Source organism: Rhinopithecus roxellana, chromosome 19, assembly GCF_007565055.1.
Source record: "Rhinopithecus roxellana isolate Shanxi Qingling chromosome 19, ASM756505v1, whole genome shotgun sequence".
NCBI classification, from domain to species: domain Eukaryota; kingdom Metazoa; phylum Chordata; class Mammalia; order Primates; family Cercopithecidae; genus Rhinopithecus; species Rhinopithecus roxellana.
In genome coordinates, this window is record NC_044567.1 from 5263277 (window position 1) to 5282471 (window position 19195).

General features: G+C 35.9%; 1 protein-coding gene across 7 annotated transcripts in view; it reads right to left on the minus strand.

Moving 5' to 3' along the window:
• The window catches only part of SKAP1 (src kinase associated phosphoprotein 1), a 294324-nt gene that overhangs the window by 205402 nt on the left and 69727 nt on the right, over positions 1-19195 (minus strand). For all 7 annotated transcript variants that reach the window (XR_004054889.1, XR_004054888.1, XM_010359237.2 and 4 more), the window contains exon 4: positions 10126-10227. Coding sequence is in view for 5 of the 7 variants with exons in the window: in XM_010359237.2 (XP_010357539.2) it covers positions 10126-10227 (102 nt within the window). In the remaining 2 variants the exon portion in view is untranslated. The remainder of the gene's footprint in view (positions 1-10125; positions 10228-19195) is intronic.

Genomic DNA, 19195 nt, shown 5'->3' on the forward strand with positions numbered 1-19195 from the left:
TCTGGGGTATTATAATGAGACAACATAATAAATAATAATAATAAAATTAACCAAGACAACAATGTCTATCTTTCAGAGTATTCTGTGAAAATATACTATACCATATAAGCTATATTTTAACAAAATGGGTCAGCAAATTGGAAAAGGCTTCTATAAGTGAAAACTTCCCATAAACGAACAATTCCCCTCTAAATCCCAATCTTTTACAAGCCAGAGAATCCATTCCGTATAATCTTTCTTTCCTGCTAGACCAGTGTACCCGGACTTAAGCTACTTAGGGCCCAACATAAAAAAGGCTGTCACTCAAAGTTAGAAAGGCAGCCTAGAGCAGAAGTGTAATATAGTTTGTGAATTCAACAATCTTTCCCTAGCACACCATAATATTCCAGATTAAGACGTGGTTCAGCATTGTATTAAACAGTGTTATTAACATTTCTTTTTTACTTGAAAAGTCAGACTTCTATGTTAGACCAAAAGAAATTATGACTAGTAGAAAAACAAAAACGATCAAAGCAGGAAGAGTTGAATATATATATTAAGTATAAACACAAACATACTTGGCCCCAAAGAGTTATTTTATGCTTAAATGAAATTCTTTCTGATTAAAGTGAATATGAGATTTTGAGGTAAAAATGGTCAGTGACTTTGGAGCTTGAGGAAGGACAGTCTGGTGGTTAAAATTATACCTCAGAATTCAGACCTCTAGAACTTTAGTGTTGATTGTCTTAGGAAAGATAGCCAAACTTGGGGTCATTCAATGTTCATCTATAAATCAGATGCTACATTTATTATAATGCAGTACAGATTCTAAGAACAAGGTAACAAAATATGTTGTACAAGATTTTCTAATCAACAGCATCCAAAGGTATATAATCCCTCTCCACCTCTGACTGATTTCTATATCAATCAGATAGATATATAAAAGATCTTTGATAATCATATACTAGAACTTTCACATTACCATTAAATTTGTTGACTAGTTTAGAATTTGGAGAGAAACAAAGAATATTCAAGGCATGATGAAAAAGCTTACTCTCTTCTGTCAAGTCACTCATTTAAAAATCAACTATTTGCACTTAAAAATGGTCACTGTTATTTTGCCATTTACTGAGTAGAAACTCAATAAATGTTTGACCTTTCAAAGAATGGACTTTTGCTCATACTCCGCTCTGGAAAAGATTTCTAAAAACACTTTGGCAAAAACCTGGGTCAAATATTATTTTAACTTTCTTCCAAACTACTGCAAGTCCAACCAATTAGGTTTTTCTGCAAACTCTGTCCCCAGTCATCAACACTGGATTATGTACCATATGCTTAGTTGTGAAGGTACCCGAATCGTCTCTCTTCAACTAGATTATTTGCTCACTAAGGAATCACATATTATTCCTTTTTTGTATCCTCTACACAGCATCCAAACTCATGATTGAATAAGGACATTCAATATTGGTATTCAATAACTAACTCTTCATTAGTAGTATATTAAAATCTATAACATGGACAAAAAGGCCAAAAAAGATAATTAATTAGTTTTATGTCAAATCAATTCAGGGGCTTAATGCATGTTATTCATAACTATAATTGTTGGCATTTATGGAGACTTCTCGAAATTCTTTATAAACTATACCACTCCCAAATCATCCTAGGAAAATAATAAGAATGTATATAGGCAAGAGAGACACATGTGTCTGAGGAACTTGACTGAAACTTGCAAGAAATCACCTAGGAGCCAGGATCAGGCCTTTTACAAAGCTCTGTGGAGGCAGCATTGAAAAGCATACTGAGATCATGCAGGTGAGGGAATGCATGCAGTGTAAGCCAGGAGAGGTCACTCTCAGAGAGGTGGTCTTGGGTATGATACTGGCTCTATCACTTGCTGGTTGTAGGATGGAGACACTTAATATCTTCCCCCCTTCCTTTCTTCCTCCCTTCCTTCCTTCCTTCTTTCTACACTTGGTTTCTCTCTCTCTCTTTTCAGATGGAGTTTCACTCTTGTCGCCCAGGCTGGAGTGCAGTGGTGCAATCTTGGCTCATTGCAACCTCTGCCTCCCAGGTTCAAGCAATTTCCCTGCCTCAGCCTCCCGAGTAGCTGGGATTACAGGCACCTGCCACCACGCCAAGCTAATTTTTAAATATTTTTAGTAGAGATGGAGTTTCATCATGTTGGCCAGGCTGGTCTCAAACTCCTGACCTCAAGTGATCCACTCACCTTGGCCTCTCAAAGTTCTGCGATTACAGGCGTGAGCCACCACGCCTGACGACTTAGCATCTTTAAAATTTAGTTTTCTCTTTGTTAAAACAGAGACTAGATTAGGTGATTGCCAAGTCTCTTCCAGCTCTTAAATTCCATGATTTTACATAGAATTTAACCCAAATATATGGGTTGAATTCGCAAGGAGTTTGTTTTAGTGAAAGAAGCATTATGGAAGATGTCCAGCTATCAACACACATGAGAGCACTTTACTGGGTACTGGATGAAAAGTCAGAGTTTAAACACACAACAACAGCCCAACATGCTGGGCTGAAAATGAAAAACGGGTCATTCATAGACAGATAATTGTTATTGTTTTTTAATTCTTCACAAAAACATGTATAATCCTTGGTAACCATTTGTTTAAGTAATATAAATTACTGTCAACTTGGAAGCCCAGTTTGTCATCTTCATCTGTGATTTATACCAGACTATATAAACGACATGATGTCTTAGATCTAATAAGACATTTATCTTCATGAAGGAAGCCACTGTGATCCTGAGTGACAGTTTACTTACCCTTATCACAGTAAACTCAACACCGAGTCCTTAATTTCTCCCAATGATCTGAAATCTGATGGACTCACCTAAAGCCAACACAAACTTGTTCAGAAATCCGCCAGGTTCATGAAAGTGTGTGTTCTACCATTGAATTCATTCTTTGGCTCCAAAAACACAAACATGGATATAAGTTTTTATGTTCTTCCACAGTATGTGCCTCTAAACACACATACATAACTTCCATTAGCTTTGACAGGAGCCATGTGCCTTTATTAAAGAAAAATATACCTTCTAGCTAACAACAAAGATCAAAGCAGTTGTCTGAAGAATAAAAAGAAAATGAGAAAAATGCTTGTTTGAATATATGTATGTATGCACATATGTTTATTTACAGACTTATTTATGGAAAGAGACTATATTGAATCATTTTCATTATCTTCATATCATAGAATAAAAAGGAACTAAAAACTCCAAATATGTTCGCATAGCTTACATAGTTTTAAAAAAATACACACGAAGAAAGTTAACAAGCCGAACCCCACCAGTGAGAAGGAAGCAAATGGCTTGCTGTTTTTAAGCCATTAATTTTTTCAATCTACTAGGGTCCTATTGGTGCTAGAATACTATGTATTATTGGTGCTAGGGTGCCCAGTGACTGAACCTACATAGGTTTCTAACACTCCAAGTTAAGCAGCCCTAAATTACGCACATTTTACTCCAAAGTTGCCAGCAAGATTCCATCTAAGATTTATCCTGATCAGTGAGGTCATTTACCTCTAATCCCTGCATCATTAATTCACATACCTCAGTAAACACTGTAAGAAGCTCAGGTTATTTACTCTGTGAAACAATATAATTTATACACTAAAATCAGGCCTTACCCCGACTCACAACAATAGGGATCTCAAACTGGCTTACAAACATTTTTTATACTTACTGAATATAAAGTCTATCAGTGGCCGGGCGCGGTGGCCCACGCCTGTAATCCTTGCACTTTGGGAGGCCAAGGTGGGTGGATCACGAGGTCAGGAGTTCAAGACCAGCCTGACCAACATGGTGAAACCCTGTCTTTACTAAAAATACAAAAATTAGCCAGGCATGTGGTGGGTGCCTGTAATCCCAGCTACTCAGGAGGCTGAGGCAAGAGAATCACTTGAATCTGGGAGATGGAGGTTGCAGTGGGCCAAGATCATGCCACTACACTCTAGCCTGGGTGACACAGTGAGACTCCATCTCAAAAAAAAAAAAAAAAAAAAAAAGCAAAAAATTAGCTGGGCGTGGTGGTGGGCACCTGTAGTCCTAGCTACTTAGGAGGCTGAGGCAGGAGAATCACTTGCACCCAGGAGGTGGAGATTGCAGTAAGCCAAGGTCATGCCACTGTACTCCAGCCTGGGCAACAGAGCTAGACTCCGTCTCAAATAAATAAATAAACAAATAAATAAATAAAATAAAGGCTATTGGGGGTGCTCTCATAGGTTTAGAGGCGAAACTAAATTAGTGGAAGTTCTAGGAATAGGATTTCAGTTCATTAAGAGGGGGTCTTTTTAATCAATTAGAGCTCTTTATAAGTACCTAATAATATGACCCTGGAAACAAAACAAAACAAAACATGGAAAAAAACAAATACATCTACAATTGTAATTGGAGATTTTACACAGTCCTCTCAGGAGAGAAAAGAAAATCTAGGAATATAAAATACTTAAAGAGTATTATTTATAAAAATAAAAAGAATACGAGTGAAATCAATAAATATTTCCAGAGCACACATAGGACATAAGCAAAACCTGATCATTACAGCTACAAAGGAAGTCTCAACAAAGTCCAAAGAATCAAAATAATATACCCTGTGCTCTTAGATTGTAATGTAATAAAATCAGAAGTCACTAATGAAAGAGTAGGTTTTAAAATTCTTGAAACTACAACAAAACAAACTAAAATAAAAATAGAACAAAAACACAAAAAATGCTTCTAAATAACACATAAGTTAAAAAGGATATCATAAAGGAAATGATAAAACACTTAGAATAATTATGAATGAAGTTTTGTGGGATACAGTAAAAACATTTAGAGGATAATTTTTAGCTGTGAATACATTTATTTTAAAAATCAACATTATATTCAGTGAAAAAAGCAATAAGGAAAATGAGTTGGAAAGTTTGTAAGAGTAGATGTCTACAGAGGACAAACATCTACCTCAGCAGAACTCTTCAAAAACAACGGCTTTGAAATCTGTTGGAACTCTAGTCCCTCATATGGGTTAGATGTGTCATCCTTGGTTAAGTCAATTAATTCCTCTAAGCCTGATTACTTTACCTGTAAAATGGGTAATAATGTCTTCTTCTTTGAGCCGGATTGAGAATTAAATGAGATAACCCATGGAAAGCACTTAGTAAAGCATAGTAAACACTCAATAAATGGTTCCTATTACTAGATGACTTTATCATCCCTTCCAACTCCCAGATTTCATGATACTAACTTTGGCACCATTAAATTTAAGACAAACTTGAACTCCAGCTACAATAATATAATCAATAAATTAAACCTTCATTTTAATTTCAGAATACTAAAATAGTTTTGTTCAAAATACATTTATATCTAATGCTTTCTCCTCACTATTATAAAAATAAAACCCACAATTATCAACAAAAGCTAGTCTATTATTAGTCATAATCTTAAATCCAAAATTCACTTGTATTTTAGAACTAAAATGAAAACAGAGAAATGTCTTAAAACTGCTAAAAATAGCACTGTAAAAAATTGGTTATTTTAATTTCCAGAATATTCTCTATATTTTTAAATGTACTTTTCAGAAATGGCATGGAGTTGAAAATAGCTACTATTGGTACTTTAACATGTTTGCAATTTCTTTTTTTTTTTTTTTTTTTTTTGAGACGGAGTCTCGCTCTGTGCCTCGGGCTGGAGTGCAGTGGCCGGATCTCAGCTCACTGCAAGCTCCGCCTCCCGGGTTTACGCCATTCTTCTGCCTCAGCCTCCCGAGTAGCTGGGACTACAGGCGTCCGCCACGTCGCGCGGCTAGTTTTTTGTATTTTTTAGTAGAGACGGGGTTTCACCATGTTAGCCAGGATGGTCTCCATCTTCTGACCTCGTGATCCGCCCGCCTCGGCCTCCCAAAGTGCTGGGATTACAGGCTTGAGCCACCGCGCCCGGCCTTGCAATTTCTTTTAAATCAACAAGTATATAATAAAATCAATCAACAACAGGCTCTTCAGTTATTCATTACTACTCTTCCAATGATAGTTACAGGTCTTTCCTTTTCCAGTTGTTTCTCATTTGGCTGAAGAATAAGAATCTTCTCTAACATTCAACATCCTGATGCACAAAGAAGCTCTAAAATATTCTCACTTCTATCCAGATTTAATTGTTTAATATCCATTCACCCCATTAATTAGAATGTAATCATATATAACAAATAATATATTATCATAGATTTTAGGTTTCTTCTAAAATAATTTTATTTTTTCTCTTTCTTCCAGAAGGAGTCACTACACCCTGCTTATAGAATGATCACTTTCCCCAATCCACTTTTTAAAATAATGTATGTACACAGTGATTCTTCATTATACTAACAAGGTAAGTTTATAAATACATTAAAATCCACTGTGTATTTTGGACACTGAAGACAATCAGATCTCGAGCTTTGTAGCTACCTGGCTCTTGTACTAAGTACTGTGGTCAGTGTTTCCTACTATATTTTTTTCCTTCCATATGGTAAAAACTATGCTTTCAGTTTAGAAATCTAAATGTTATTACTCGTTAGCAAGTTTTTGTTCCCGATGGTGGGGCTATGCTCTTGTGGGTGTCTCTCTCTGCCTTCAAATTGTGAGCATTTACAAAGGAAAAGGAGAAAGAATTGTAATTAGGTGGCAACATGTTCTCATTTTTATGCATGGGTTAGCCTGTAACCTTGGTTTTCATTTTTTGCTGTGTACCTGGCCAGGTTTCTACATTCTTCTAGAACTCTTTGTAGTTTTCACAAAGTCATGACCTAAACACAATACGTACCATGGTTATTGCCCCTCATCACTCAAGTTATGGGTGGATGGGCCAGACTGTGTATTCTTTTATAATGGCAAGTCTAGGATACTATGCTAGCTGACAGTGAAGACAAAATATCTGAAATATTTTCACATTTTCTAATGAAGATAAAATTCCAAAAGGCTAAAATAACTGTCATTACAAAGAATGTTAAAGAGGAATACCTGGGAGGCCAAGGAGGGTGGATCACAAGGTCAGGAAATCGAGACCATCCTGGCTAACACGGTGAAACCCCATCTCTACTAAAAATACAAAAAAATTAGCTGGGCGTGGTGGTGGACGCCTGTAGTCCCAGCTACTCGGGAGGCTGAGGCAGGAGAATGGCATGAACCCGGGAGGTGGAGCTTGCAGTGAGCCGAGATCCTACCACTGCACTCTAACCTGGGTGACAGAGCAAAACTCTGTCTCAAAAAATAATAATAAAAATAAAAAATAAAGATGAATATCTTTTCTTCATAAATAATTGACTTAGCTATCTATAAAGACACTAACTTTATATTTGTTTGTCTACTTATTAATAGTTTTCCCAATGAGATAGTAAGCTCCATGAGGGCAAGGACTGTATCTGCTTTCTCACTGCATTTTTCACCTGCAGCTTAACACAGTGTCTTGGTGTTATCTAGGAATCTTTAAATAAATATTTGTTTTAAAAAATGAGTAAGTAGCATATCAAGTGTTACCATTCTCTATCATGGTAAAATCTAATTAAATAGGATATAGACATTGCTCAAAATTTTGACACCTTTATAACTTTCTCTTTAATTTCATGGGAAATATATGTATCTTTAATTTTCAGGGGATGAAAATGAACATTTATTGTGTCTGTTGTGCATTAGGCACTCAGGCACTGTACTAGATTCAACGCTTTGCAGAAACTCATATTTAAACAGTATCACATCATCTTACAATCAAGTTTTTAACACATAAATAGGTCTATTCCTACCTCTACCATTGACTATGTCACTTTGGGAATTCTTTTAATTTCATGCACAAAACTAAAAACAAAGATTTATTAAGAATTTAATATTACTAATATAATTAACTCCTCTCTTGTGAGGAACTGTTATGGAACCAAGTTTTCCACTTTGGAGTTTTCCAGATTTACCTCTTTCAACGCAAATGTTTTTCCTAAATTTCAACTATTTTAATGAAAATATTTTTAAGCATAGTATTTGTAACTATATGATCTCAGCCAAAATGTTTGGAGTATGAATCTATGTTTTTGGATATCTCAGATAAGGATAGTAGTAAGGACAGTAGAGTGGCTAAGAGCAGAAGTTTTAGTACCAGACTATGTAGGCAGAAATTCTGACACTACTGCTTACTAGCTGTGTGATTTTAGATAAGTTAACTTCCTTGAGTCTGTTTCCTTGTCTGTAAAATAAGCATAATCCTAATAACTACATTTTAGGGTAGTCTTGAGGATCAAATGACGACATATGCAGAGTGCTTACCATACAGAAGATGCGAGGCAAATAGTGGTGCTCAATAAATGCTAGCTAAAAATGTTTTAATTTATTAAGGTACTGAGCACTTGGGTGAGCATGCACTTTTTCTATATCATAGAAAATGACCCCAAACTGCTATTTAAAAAAAAATTATTCTTATATAAATTTTCTTTATAGATTTTGTTATCTATATAAAGTTTTGTTCTTCTGTTTTTTACCTTAATCTTATTTGTTAATTGATGCCTTTATAGTACCCCTTCTTCTAATTTGAAGCTCTACTGTGGGCTGAGAAACCAAAACACTGTATTGGTTAGAAATGTGTAAGAAGATTCCTCAGCAAAGGGCCTCAGGGGTTCTTCGAAGAGCAAGGTATATAAGTCACATCTATTTCTACTTAGAGGCCTTTCTGGATTACTTATTGTGTTCTCAGCTGTGTTTGGGAAAGTTGGAAATACCAAATAAGTGACCTAAGGATTAATGAGGCACTATTGTTCTAATTCTGTCAAGCATTAGATTAATCAAAAACAAATGAAAGGTTGATTTCTTCCTGTTTTGCACTGTTAATTTTCTACAATTATTAATCAGCTACCAATATAATTATTAAACTTTTAGTCCAAACAATGTTTTTAGTGTAATACCTGAATCAATACACAGATTCTATATTACAAACCCCATTTTAAAACTTAGGTATTACTAATTGTGCTATTATACAAAGCCCAAGCAAAATAAAATGTTTCTGTGTGATTCAACCCACAGTTCTCATGTGGAGGTTATCGAGTCAATGAAAGGGAAAAAAACATGAATCGTCAAAAGGGCTAAATGAAATAACAATCAATGGATAAAGTAAAAAGAGAGTAAAACAGAAATTATAAGCTCTTGAGATCAAAATAAAAAGAAATGGAAAGATTACAGACTAACAAAGAAAAGTAAGGAAAAATTTACCAACTTTATTCCCAATCCATAAGTGAATAATGTGTTTCCAATTTAATGTTCAGTTTAGTAGCACCTCTACCTTTTTAACCCTACTGGGAAGGCATGAGAGAGACTCTGATAAGAAAACCATGTGCATCCGTGATGATGAAACCTTCTGCTCAGGTGGCCACATGCTGGCAGAGGCACAGCGGATCCCCACACTTAGGAAATCTAGGCCTGAGCCAGAAACTGGCAGCTATCAGGCCAAAATATTTATATTTTATATCTTATCTTAAAAATTCATATATATTTTGCATTTCACTCTGTTACATACTATGGAATTTTGAATATAAAAATAATGCTTCTAACAACTGAATTATTTAACTCCTCTCATTCCCAAATATTCAAGTAAAATTGATGCTCCAGGAAGATTCACACTGTGGTTCTTGTGGCTTTCCCTTCCACTTGAGCAACACCAATATAGTCAGGGGTATGTGAGAAGCACAGGTGAGATAGTATCTTAATATAATATGATGAGCTCAAGGGTCTCAAATGATCCACAGAAAACTAATAATCCAATAATCATTAAATAAAAGCTTCGATTCTCATGTAAATCAGTAAAGCTAAAAAATCCAAAAGAATGGTATAAACTAGGCCCTGAAATCTTAAAATGCCCTCTTAGCTTTTGAGCTACAGTTTTTATAAAAAGATCAATAATGATGTCTTCCTGTTCCAATATGGAATTAGTGTCTCCCTAAATACATTAACTTCAGAAGTATTGAATTACCAAGGAGGATCAGCACCACAATGAAACAAATAGTTGTTCTTTGCAAACTAGTGATTACCAGTAAAGAAAACCCACCAAAGGCTGCTGGATACAAAATGACAAAAGGCAAAGATGTCAGGACAAAAGATAATAAAGTATGGTAGTCATCCAAAATCCAGAAGGATAACACTCACCCTCGTCCTGATAATCTGACAAAAAGTGTGCATCGGATGTGAGGGACAGGCCAAGAGTCCCACTGTGATTATCATCAGAGCTGTCCTGTCCAAGGTCTCCTCCTGAGGGACAAAAAAGAGAGAAAATAAGGTCAACTTTTAGACATCCTTATAAAAGGATACATCCTTATAAAAGGATCTATGTATGGTACTGGAAGAGATCTATGTATGATCATAAAAAAAAAGAGATTATCTTTTACTCGATGATGAACATGGCCACTATCCATTAACATATGGGAAACAGTTAAATAAGTTCAAGAACCAACTTACCTGGATGAAAAATTTTCCACTCAAGTAACTGTGTCACTAAAACTTAGGAACTGTTAGCTTAGAGTGGGAATACCTCTTGCCACCAGAAAGAAATTTATCTATCATCCTTAAAATAAAAACATAGCTATATAAATTTATATTCAGCCAGGCATGGTGGGTTACGCCTATAATCCCAGCACTTTGGGAGGCCCAGGCAGGTGGATCACCTGAGGTCAGGAGTTCAAGATCAGCCTGGCCAATATGGTGAAACCCCATCTCCTTTTCTCAAAAATTAGCAGGGCGTGGTGGTGGGCGCCCGTAATCCCAGCTACTCAGGAGGCTAGGGCAGGAGAATCGCTTGAACCCGGGAGGTGGAGGTTGCAGTGAGCCGAGATTGCACCATTGCACTCCAGCCTGGGTGACAAGAGCAAGACTCCATCTAAAAAAAGAAAAAAATTAAATTTATATTAATATATACTATGTCTCCAATAATTACAACCTTTAACCTGCATGACTCTATTTCAAGTGAAATAGGACTGACCCAAAGGTTTAACCTTCTATACGTGATATAATATAGCAAGGTCAATAGTCTTTCTCTGAAAAGTAAGAGAAGTATTATAAAAATAGAGAGAACCTAGACTTTGCTGGAGTGTATTCCTATTTGTTCTGCAACATTAACAAAGTTTTTTCTTTGTAATTCTAGTTTACAGCCTAGGCAACCGACCTCTTAGGAATTCTAAAAGCCCTAAGAAGATAATATTTGTTCTGTAAAATGGCTTTGATAAAAGGTAATGTATATACAATACTGAATTATGCAATTAATGCTAATCTCTTTTGTGTGTTTTCAATATACATTGGATTGTATTCTGTAGAAATGGCCGATGTTATTTTGATACTTTAAAAGGTTCAGACAGAAGATGTTAGCTCATTCAGAAACCGGAAGAAAAGGCTCTGTATTGCAAATGGCTTTCCTTAAAATCCCCCAAATAGAGGTACAGTCTGCTGATAAAAGGACACCGACAGCTGCTTATTTCATTTCACAAACATGAAAATAGGATTTTCAACTGAATTTAATATTATCTCAAATACTAATTTCCAAAGGAAATCACCAATGCTAATCTCAGCAAATACTGTAGAGTTTTGGCCTTGGATTTCAATTAGGGAGCTGTGAAATCAAACAACCTACATAGAATCTGTATTGCCTCACTTTAAAGGTTTATTCCCTACAATTAAACTAGAAAACTAGGGAGGTTATAAAATGATAAAAAGAGAATGGCTGTAGCCTTCTCTTTCCATAAATTAGATGATCATATCTAGACTCTTCTTCAAATGCTGTATGGTAGGTAGATGTCCATAACTGAGTTGAACACCTAAAAATACAGGACTTTAGAAATAAACTATAAAGTTTATTATGGAAAAGATAAATAAAAATTGTAGAAAACTCACACAATAGTCATTGGCCAAAGCCAGAAGAGTTACTCTCCTTTATTAGTTTGCTTATCAGGATACAAAGTTTATAGCTATGCTTACAGCATCACTGTGTAATTTCCATAATAACCAGAAAAATTCTCAAATACTGGACTGAGGATTAAAATGCTCAAATTTTACATCATTGGAAGTCCACTAAAATTATATTACCAACACAATCTAAATGGACTGCCTGGCTAGTAACCTGAAAGTGAGCTGCAAGTTTAAACAGAATTTTTATTTTAAGCCAAATAAAAATCCTTAAAAATAAAAAAAAGTACTGGCATTGTCAAGCAAAATTTAACTTTTGTAGGATATACTGAACATTATTTATAAACATTATTTATAAACTAGTTTTCTGCTTAGTTCAAAAATGTGGCAAATCTACCATTAAAGAAAAAGAACCTAGCCAAGCCAGTGGCTCACGCCTGTAATCCCAGCACTTTGGGAGGCCAAGGCAGGTGGATGACTTGAGCCTAGGAGTTCGAGACCAGCCTGGACAACATGATGAAACTCTGTCTCTACAAAAAGTAGAAAAATTAGCCAGGCATGGTGACTTGTGCCTGTGGTCCCAGCTACTTGAGAGGCTGAGACTGGGGAGATTGTTTGAGCCAAGGAGGTAAAAGCTGCAGTGAGCCATGACTATGCCACTGCACTCCAACCTAGACAACAGAGTGAGCCCTGTCTCTAAAAAAAAAAAAAAAAAAAAAAAAAAAGAAAAGAAAAGAAAAAAGAAAAAAAGTACATGCTCGCATTCTAAGCTTTTTAAAAAAACATGCATATCACGAAGGGCTTTTTTTTTTTTTAAAGTGAACTTTTTATTTTGGAATAATTTTAGATTTATGTAAGTGTTGCAAAGATAGTACAGAGTTCCTACACACCCTTCACCCAGTTTCCCCCAATGTCAACTTCTTACATAATTGAGGTCTATCTGCCAAAACCAATAAATTAACATTGGTATATTACTATTAACTAAACTACAGACTCTATTTGGATTTCACAAGTTTTCCATTAATGTCCTTTTTCTGTTCTAGGATCCAATCCAGGATATTACATTGCCTTCACAGCCTCAGTTTTTAAAGTCTTACCCAAAACACCTGCCTAGGTTTGGCACTTGCTTTCCTAAGTTCAGATGGAAAAGTCACTTCCACATGATTCCTATGGTTTCTGAGTATAGTCACCCAAGGTGTGCTTTCAACAGCCACTCCTGGTGTCAAACACGAGACAGTTCCTCTGTAAAGTACCCACCGACAAAGATATACAACTCAATGCAGCAAAATAGAGCCTAGGTCAGTAGTACAAATGGTTGTGGTGCGGGACCATTTAGAAATAAGCTTTACACCCAAGTGCAATTAGTTCCTGATGATGGAGATGTTGTTATAAGTGTTCTTAGTGTCATATTAAGTGACCCAGTTCCCTTGGGCACACACAGAAACAAGGCTATAGCACCATATAAATAGACACTCCCATGTAATTGAAATGATTACAACTACTGAGGATGCATGGGTGAAAAGTTTTATAGAACAGCAATTACTGTGGTCATTTTGGATTTGTTTAAGTTTAAGAACATCATTTTTCTTTAAAACATAACCGTACGTGTTCTCTGGATTTGTCTATAGCTCTGACATGCAGTTCCAAATGGCCACAACTGTAGTCCAGTGGGATCAGACATAAATGATCACAAACTATAGTGACAGATATTTCCACTCAGCAGCTCTACAATTAGGGCTTAGAACTCCATCTGCTTAGAGTGGCTTTCTCACAAGCAAGACCTTTTGCCACTGGAGACACACTTTCCCTCTGCAACTCCAGCAGAATCAATATATTTCTATACAGATATATATTTTAACACACCATATCTCCATTAATCACATCCATTACCTTCAGTCCTTTCTCTTTGTATTTCTAAACAAGATCTGGTGGAACTATATCAAGGGTTCACCTGCTATTAGCAGGTAATTTGCTCCTGTAGCCTAAGTGTCATAAGAATCGGGCATTAGATACACTCCTTGGTATATTCAATGGCAGGTCCTCCACCAAGTATGGGCCAAGGGGCCCATAAGCGGGATGATTTCTCTCTTCTTTTTTTCTGAGAGTCAAACTCAATTTCATTCATGCTCCACAGAGTGATAAGTTGGGAATTTCTGAGGGTTGGAACAGAAAGATAAAGCAGCTTTGTGTCAGGTGTAAGGTAATTATTTCCTAGGGTTTCTGTGCTATTTGTTTTTATTCCCTGTGTTTTCATTAACAGTTAATGAGCTTTCCCCCTTAATTCTGAAACAATAGGCTTGGCCACTAGAAGTTGGCTTTTTCTGCCACAGATTCAACCAGCTGTTGCTGCTCCATAAACTTTATGGAGAAGTGAATTAAACTGCTAAAACTTTCATTTACTAATTCAATTCCAAATAAAACAGGGAGGAAAATGAACCATGATGATGTTCCCCTTGTAACTATTTTAGTTCACAGCAAATCCGTTTAGTCCTGAATTTGCAGGTACTATTTTGAGACAAAAACAGGCCATAATGACAATTTTACCAGATAAATGAGAAAGAAATGAAAAAAGACAGAAAATGGTTTAAGCATTAAAAAAAGTGAGAAAATAACAAATAACAGAGAAAACATATAAGTTTGCTTATTCAATATGTAAAGGCTCGATTTTTTATGTTAGTCTACGTCATCATCTTTTATTTCTCTTCAAATTAATTGTGAGCTATATTATAAAGACTCTACTCATATTTGCAACCAACTGTTTATATGGCATGGTTAAAAACTAGGGTTTGCAGCCGGGCGTCGTGGCTCATGCCTGTAATCCTAGCACTTTGGGAGGCCGAGGCAGGCAGATCACCTGAGTTCAGGGTTTGAGACCAGCCTGACCAACATGGAAAACCCTGTCTCTACTAAAAATACAAAAAATTAGCTGGGAGTGGTGGCACATGCCTGTAATCCCAGCTGCTCGGGAGGCTGAGGCAGGAGAATCGCTTGAACCTCAGAGGCAGAGGTTGTGGTGAGCCGAAATTGTGCCATTGCACTCCAGCCTGGGCAACAAGAGCAAAACTCCATCTCAAAAAAAGAATGACAACAACAAAAAACACTAGGGTTTGCTATTACTTCACCAGGTATCTCTGGATTACATAAGGAAATTGAGATTAATTTAAAATTGAAAAATTTAAAATTATTGTTGTTGTTGGAAGGGAACACATGACTTCCTATTCTATTTAATATTTAAGATCCCGTAAGAAATACAGCTCCCTCTTTAAACTAATAAATTCTCACTAAAATGCTATAAATAAGGCTCCCTGATCCAAGTCCAGTTAGTTTTCATGCTTGATAGCATTAATATTGCCAGATTTTCATGGGCCAATTTAATAGTAATGCAGCTCCCAAAGCTGAACTATAGTAAGATTAGCAAAACTGCAGCTTATTGTTCCTTATTATAACCATTCAACTAAGTTATTGAATCTAATACCAACTAAATAAATATGTTGGGTACAGATGTGACCATACATGAAATGTTACTCACATGTAAATATATTATAGAGCACATTTGCTGCACCAAAACTAAAATTCTGTCAGCACTTCCATTATAAATTACATACCATTTTGCACATATTCATGCATTAGAAGATGTACTACATTTTCCAGAGAACATCCTAGAGGCTTCACCAATTTCTAAATATCCATTTGGATCTGCGTGGTTAGTTCTTGTGATTAATCCATGTATAGTGAAGGTCTCAAATTCTTCTCTGTTCTATACAGTCAGACTTTCTGCCTATCTCTCTCTCTCTCTCTTTTTCCCCCTTACTACATCTATCTATAACTCAGTGTATAAATATTCCTTTTCCCCCCCAAGGCCCTGGCAGTGAGTGTAATGGTACTGAACGTCATTAAGTCTACAGAACAAATGATAGGTCAGGTAAAGAAAGTTTCCATTTATCATTCTTTTAAAAAGTTGCTCCAACTGGATCTTGAATGTACAAGAAGTAAATTGAGCCTAAGACTACAGTTTTTAGCTTAGGACACTGTTTGCTAATTATGTAATCATGCTAAGAATAACAGCCTTCTTAAGAACCTTTAGAGATAACATTTGAGGAGAGTGGCACAGTCTAAATAATCACAAATGGAGCCAAATTGATTAGACACTCTTAGTATAATCACTATAACAACACCTGTGAATCCAACAACCGAAAGGGCAGCATAGCTTAATGATATTCTCAGAATGAAGTACATCTGTCAGTGGTGGATGGGACAGGAAAATGTCAGTGGGAGCTAATTGAAAAGTTCTTTTTTTTCTTTTTTCCCTCAAGAAAATGGTCCTTTGTAATGCAGTTTTTAATTTTGACCAGTAGGGTGAGCTGTAGTGTGTAGCATCATCCTAGTCAAAAAAAAAAAAAAAGAAAAGAAAAGAAAAAGAAACAAGAGAGAGAAAAAAGTAGCCACTGTGTGAACCTTTCTTCTCCTCTCCCACCCTCTAAGAAAATGTTGAGATTTTTAACCCTTCTTAGGTTTCACATAAAAGGCATAACTCCTGGATGTTAACAAACTGGAGGGCTGACAGCAACAAATATAAACCAGATAATTGTATATATGACAACCCACACTTCATAAAGCAAATTACAGCCTGTCAGCAATCATTCCAGCTTCACACTAACACATTTCATTACCACTGGTATTGTTCAACTGGTACTAAAATGGAACCTGATAAGTGAGAATATTTTCAACAGTAATGAGATTTTGACATAATTCAAAATATATAAACCTAGATATTTGGTAGTATATGGATACATATATTGTTAAATGAATGCATTTATCATATGGTGACCAGGCAATCATAATCTGGAATTATTGGCTCATAGTTCTGTTTTGTTTGGTTTGTTTGTTTTCTGTATTCTCAGTCCTTAATTCTTATTACAAAGCTATCCAACTGAATTTTCAGTATCTTTTGACACATAGGAGAAAGTTAGCTATAATAAAAATAATTATATAATAGCTAGCTAAACTCCTACTGGGTACAAGCTCTGGGTCAAGGCTCTTTTGGACTATCTCATTTAATCCTCAAAACAATCCTGAGATGTATTATTAACCCAAAGATGAAGATAAAGAAATTGAGACACAAAGATGAAATAACTTACCCAAAGTCATATAAGTGACTTATAAGTGGCAGGGCCAGGCTTTTAGCCCAACTTGTCTGATTACTAAGCTCTTGTTCTAATCCACTGAACTATGTAGCCTGAAAATCTGCATGTTTAATAAATCATGATCATTACTCAAAGGCAAAGCATACTGAATGACAGCCAGTGAGTTAGTTTTATGGTATATGCTATCAATTAGTATTTTAACTTCAGTAAAGTGAATTTATAAATTATGATTATTAGTGATAATAGCAGTAGTCACATTAGGTCTGGAGAGTAGAACTGACAGACAAAACCAAATGTGTTCAATGATTTGGTCAAGAAAGAAGTGGTCCAATTCACAGTTGAAATTTGTTATCAAGTAATGTAGTAATTCTTTCAAAATATCACTTTCTGGTATGAATTTCATGCTTGCAAAATTTAGAACAGCCACCTCAGGCTTAGTGAAATAAATATACTGAATTTTTTCCAGCACCTTCTGTTTGATTCTGTTGGATACTTAAATATAGCATTGGCCTGGTTTGGTTAAAGAATGTGTTTCCTTTCTGGCACCAACATGCTTTAAGTCTCAGAGCAGAAAAATCCTTTGAAAAATATATAATGTCACATAAATGTAGCAATTTTATTACTATTGGTTCATCTTGCTCTCTTGTCCCACCTTTCCTTTCTCCCAAACAAGTTGTAGTAGACCTTAGCACTCATTTACAATCCTGATGCATTTTAGGGTCTATTATGCCCCAACTGATAAGCCAACACTACTTAAGAAACTTCTTGAGAGAAACTATAAGGCTAGTTGGATTCTAATATGTTCCATTAAAGAAGAATGAGATGGCTGGGTGCGGTGACTCACGCCTATAACTGCAGTACTTTGGGAGGCCAAGGCGGGTGGATCACCTGAGGTCAGGAGTTCAAGACCAGCCTGGCCAACATGGCAAAACTACATTTCTACTAAAAATACAAAAATTGGCTGGGTGTGGTGGTGGGTGCCTGTAATCCCAGCTACTCAGGAGGCTGAGACAGAGAGAATTGCCTAAAACCCAGGAGGCTGAGATCGCACCACTGCACTCCAGCCTGGGTGATACAGCAAGACTCCGTTTCCAAAAAAAAAAAAGAAGAAGAAGAATGAGACTACATGTTCTACAGGCTACAGGTAGATATAAGAAGTGTTTTTCAAAAGTCCAAGGAGTAAAAATAAAATAATACATAGTAAAGAATGGATTATGGGTAAGATTAGCAGGCCTAAACATGTGAGCCAGCTTTTAACATACTGAAGAAAGGGTAAGTTTTCTTTGCCAATAACATAAACCTCCAATATCACTAAAGCCGTACTGGTAAATGGTGACAAGATTCAACCTCCCCACGCCACATCCCATTCCAAAGAGGGATTCTCATTCACGTATTCGACAACATGTGTGTAACACCACTATCAACAGCCAAAACCTCTCACTGTCAAGAATTCAGTTCAATATTTGGTTCCTTGGGAAAAAAAATTTCACATGAAAAAGTATCTCTTTATTTTAAAAAATTACTTTTTAATTGAGGTATCACTAACACGAGTAAAGTGCATAAATCTTAAGGGTAAGTGGTATCACTTTTTAAGTTTAGGAAAATACCTTTTAGAGATTAATCATGATCAAGAACTTTTCCAGGATGGCAAACTGTGTCTTAAATTCACATCAGCTGACAAGGATCGATAGCGTTCACAAGATTGGTTCTCCCACTATTTGCCTCACAAGAGTCAGCAGAAATTGCAATCTTTATTTTACATGTCATATAAATCCCCTTGCCTATAACTTAGCAGTCCCTTTCCTGTGCTAATGATACTTAGCCATCTTCATAAACAAGTTTCTGAGAGAAGCATGTGTTGATGAGAAGCCAAATGAAAAACAAGTGCTTTCTAATAGAATTGGGTCCACCTATTACATTATTTAGCCTCAAAATATCAAGCAAATTCATTGGGTTTCAAGTCTGAAGGCTTAACCTATTTACTCACCAAAAAGTTTTAAGCAGAAAAACCAAAAAAGCTTGTATTCAAATGAACTACACTTTTCTCTCAATATTTTGTGTTTAGAACATGAAAATTTGTTAGAGGCACAAGTCCTGATGAACACTAATTCTTATGTAAAAATTCTATGTTCAGAAACTATACTCCTCACCTGATCTTCTGTGTTGGTCCAGGAATAATA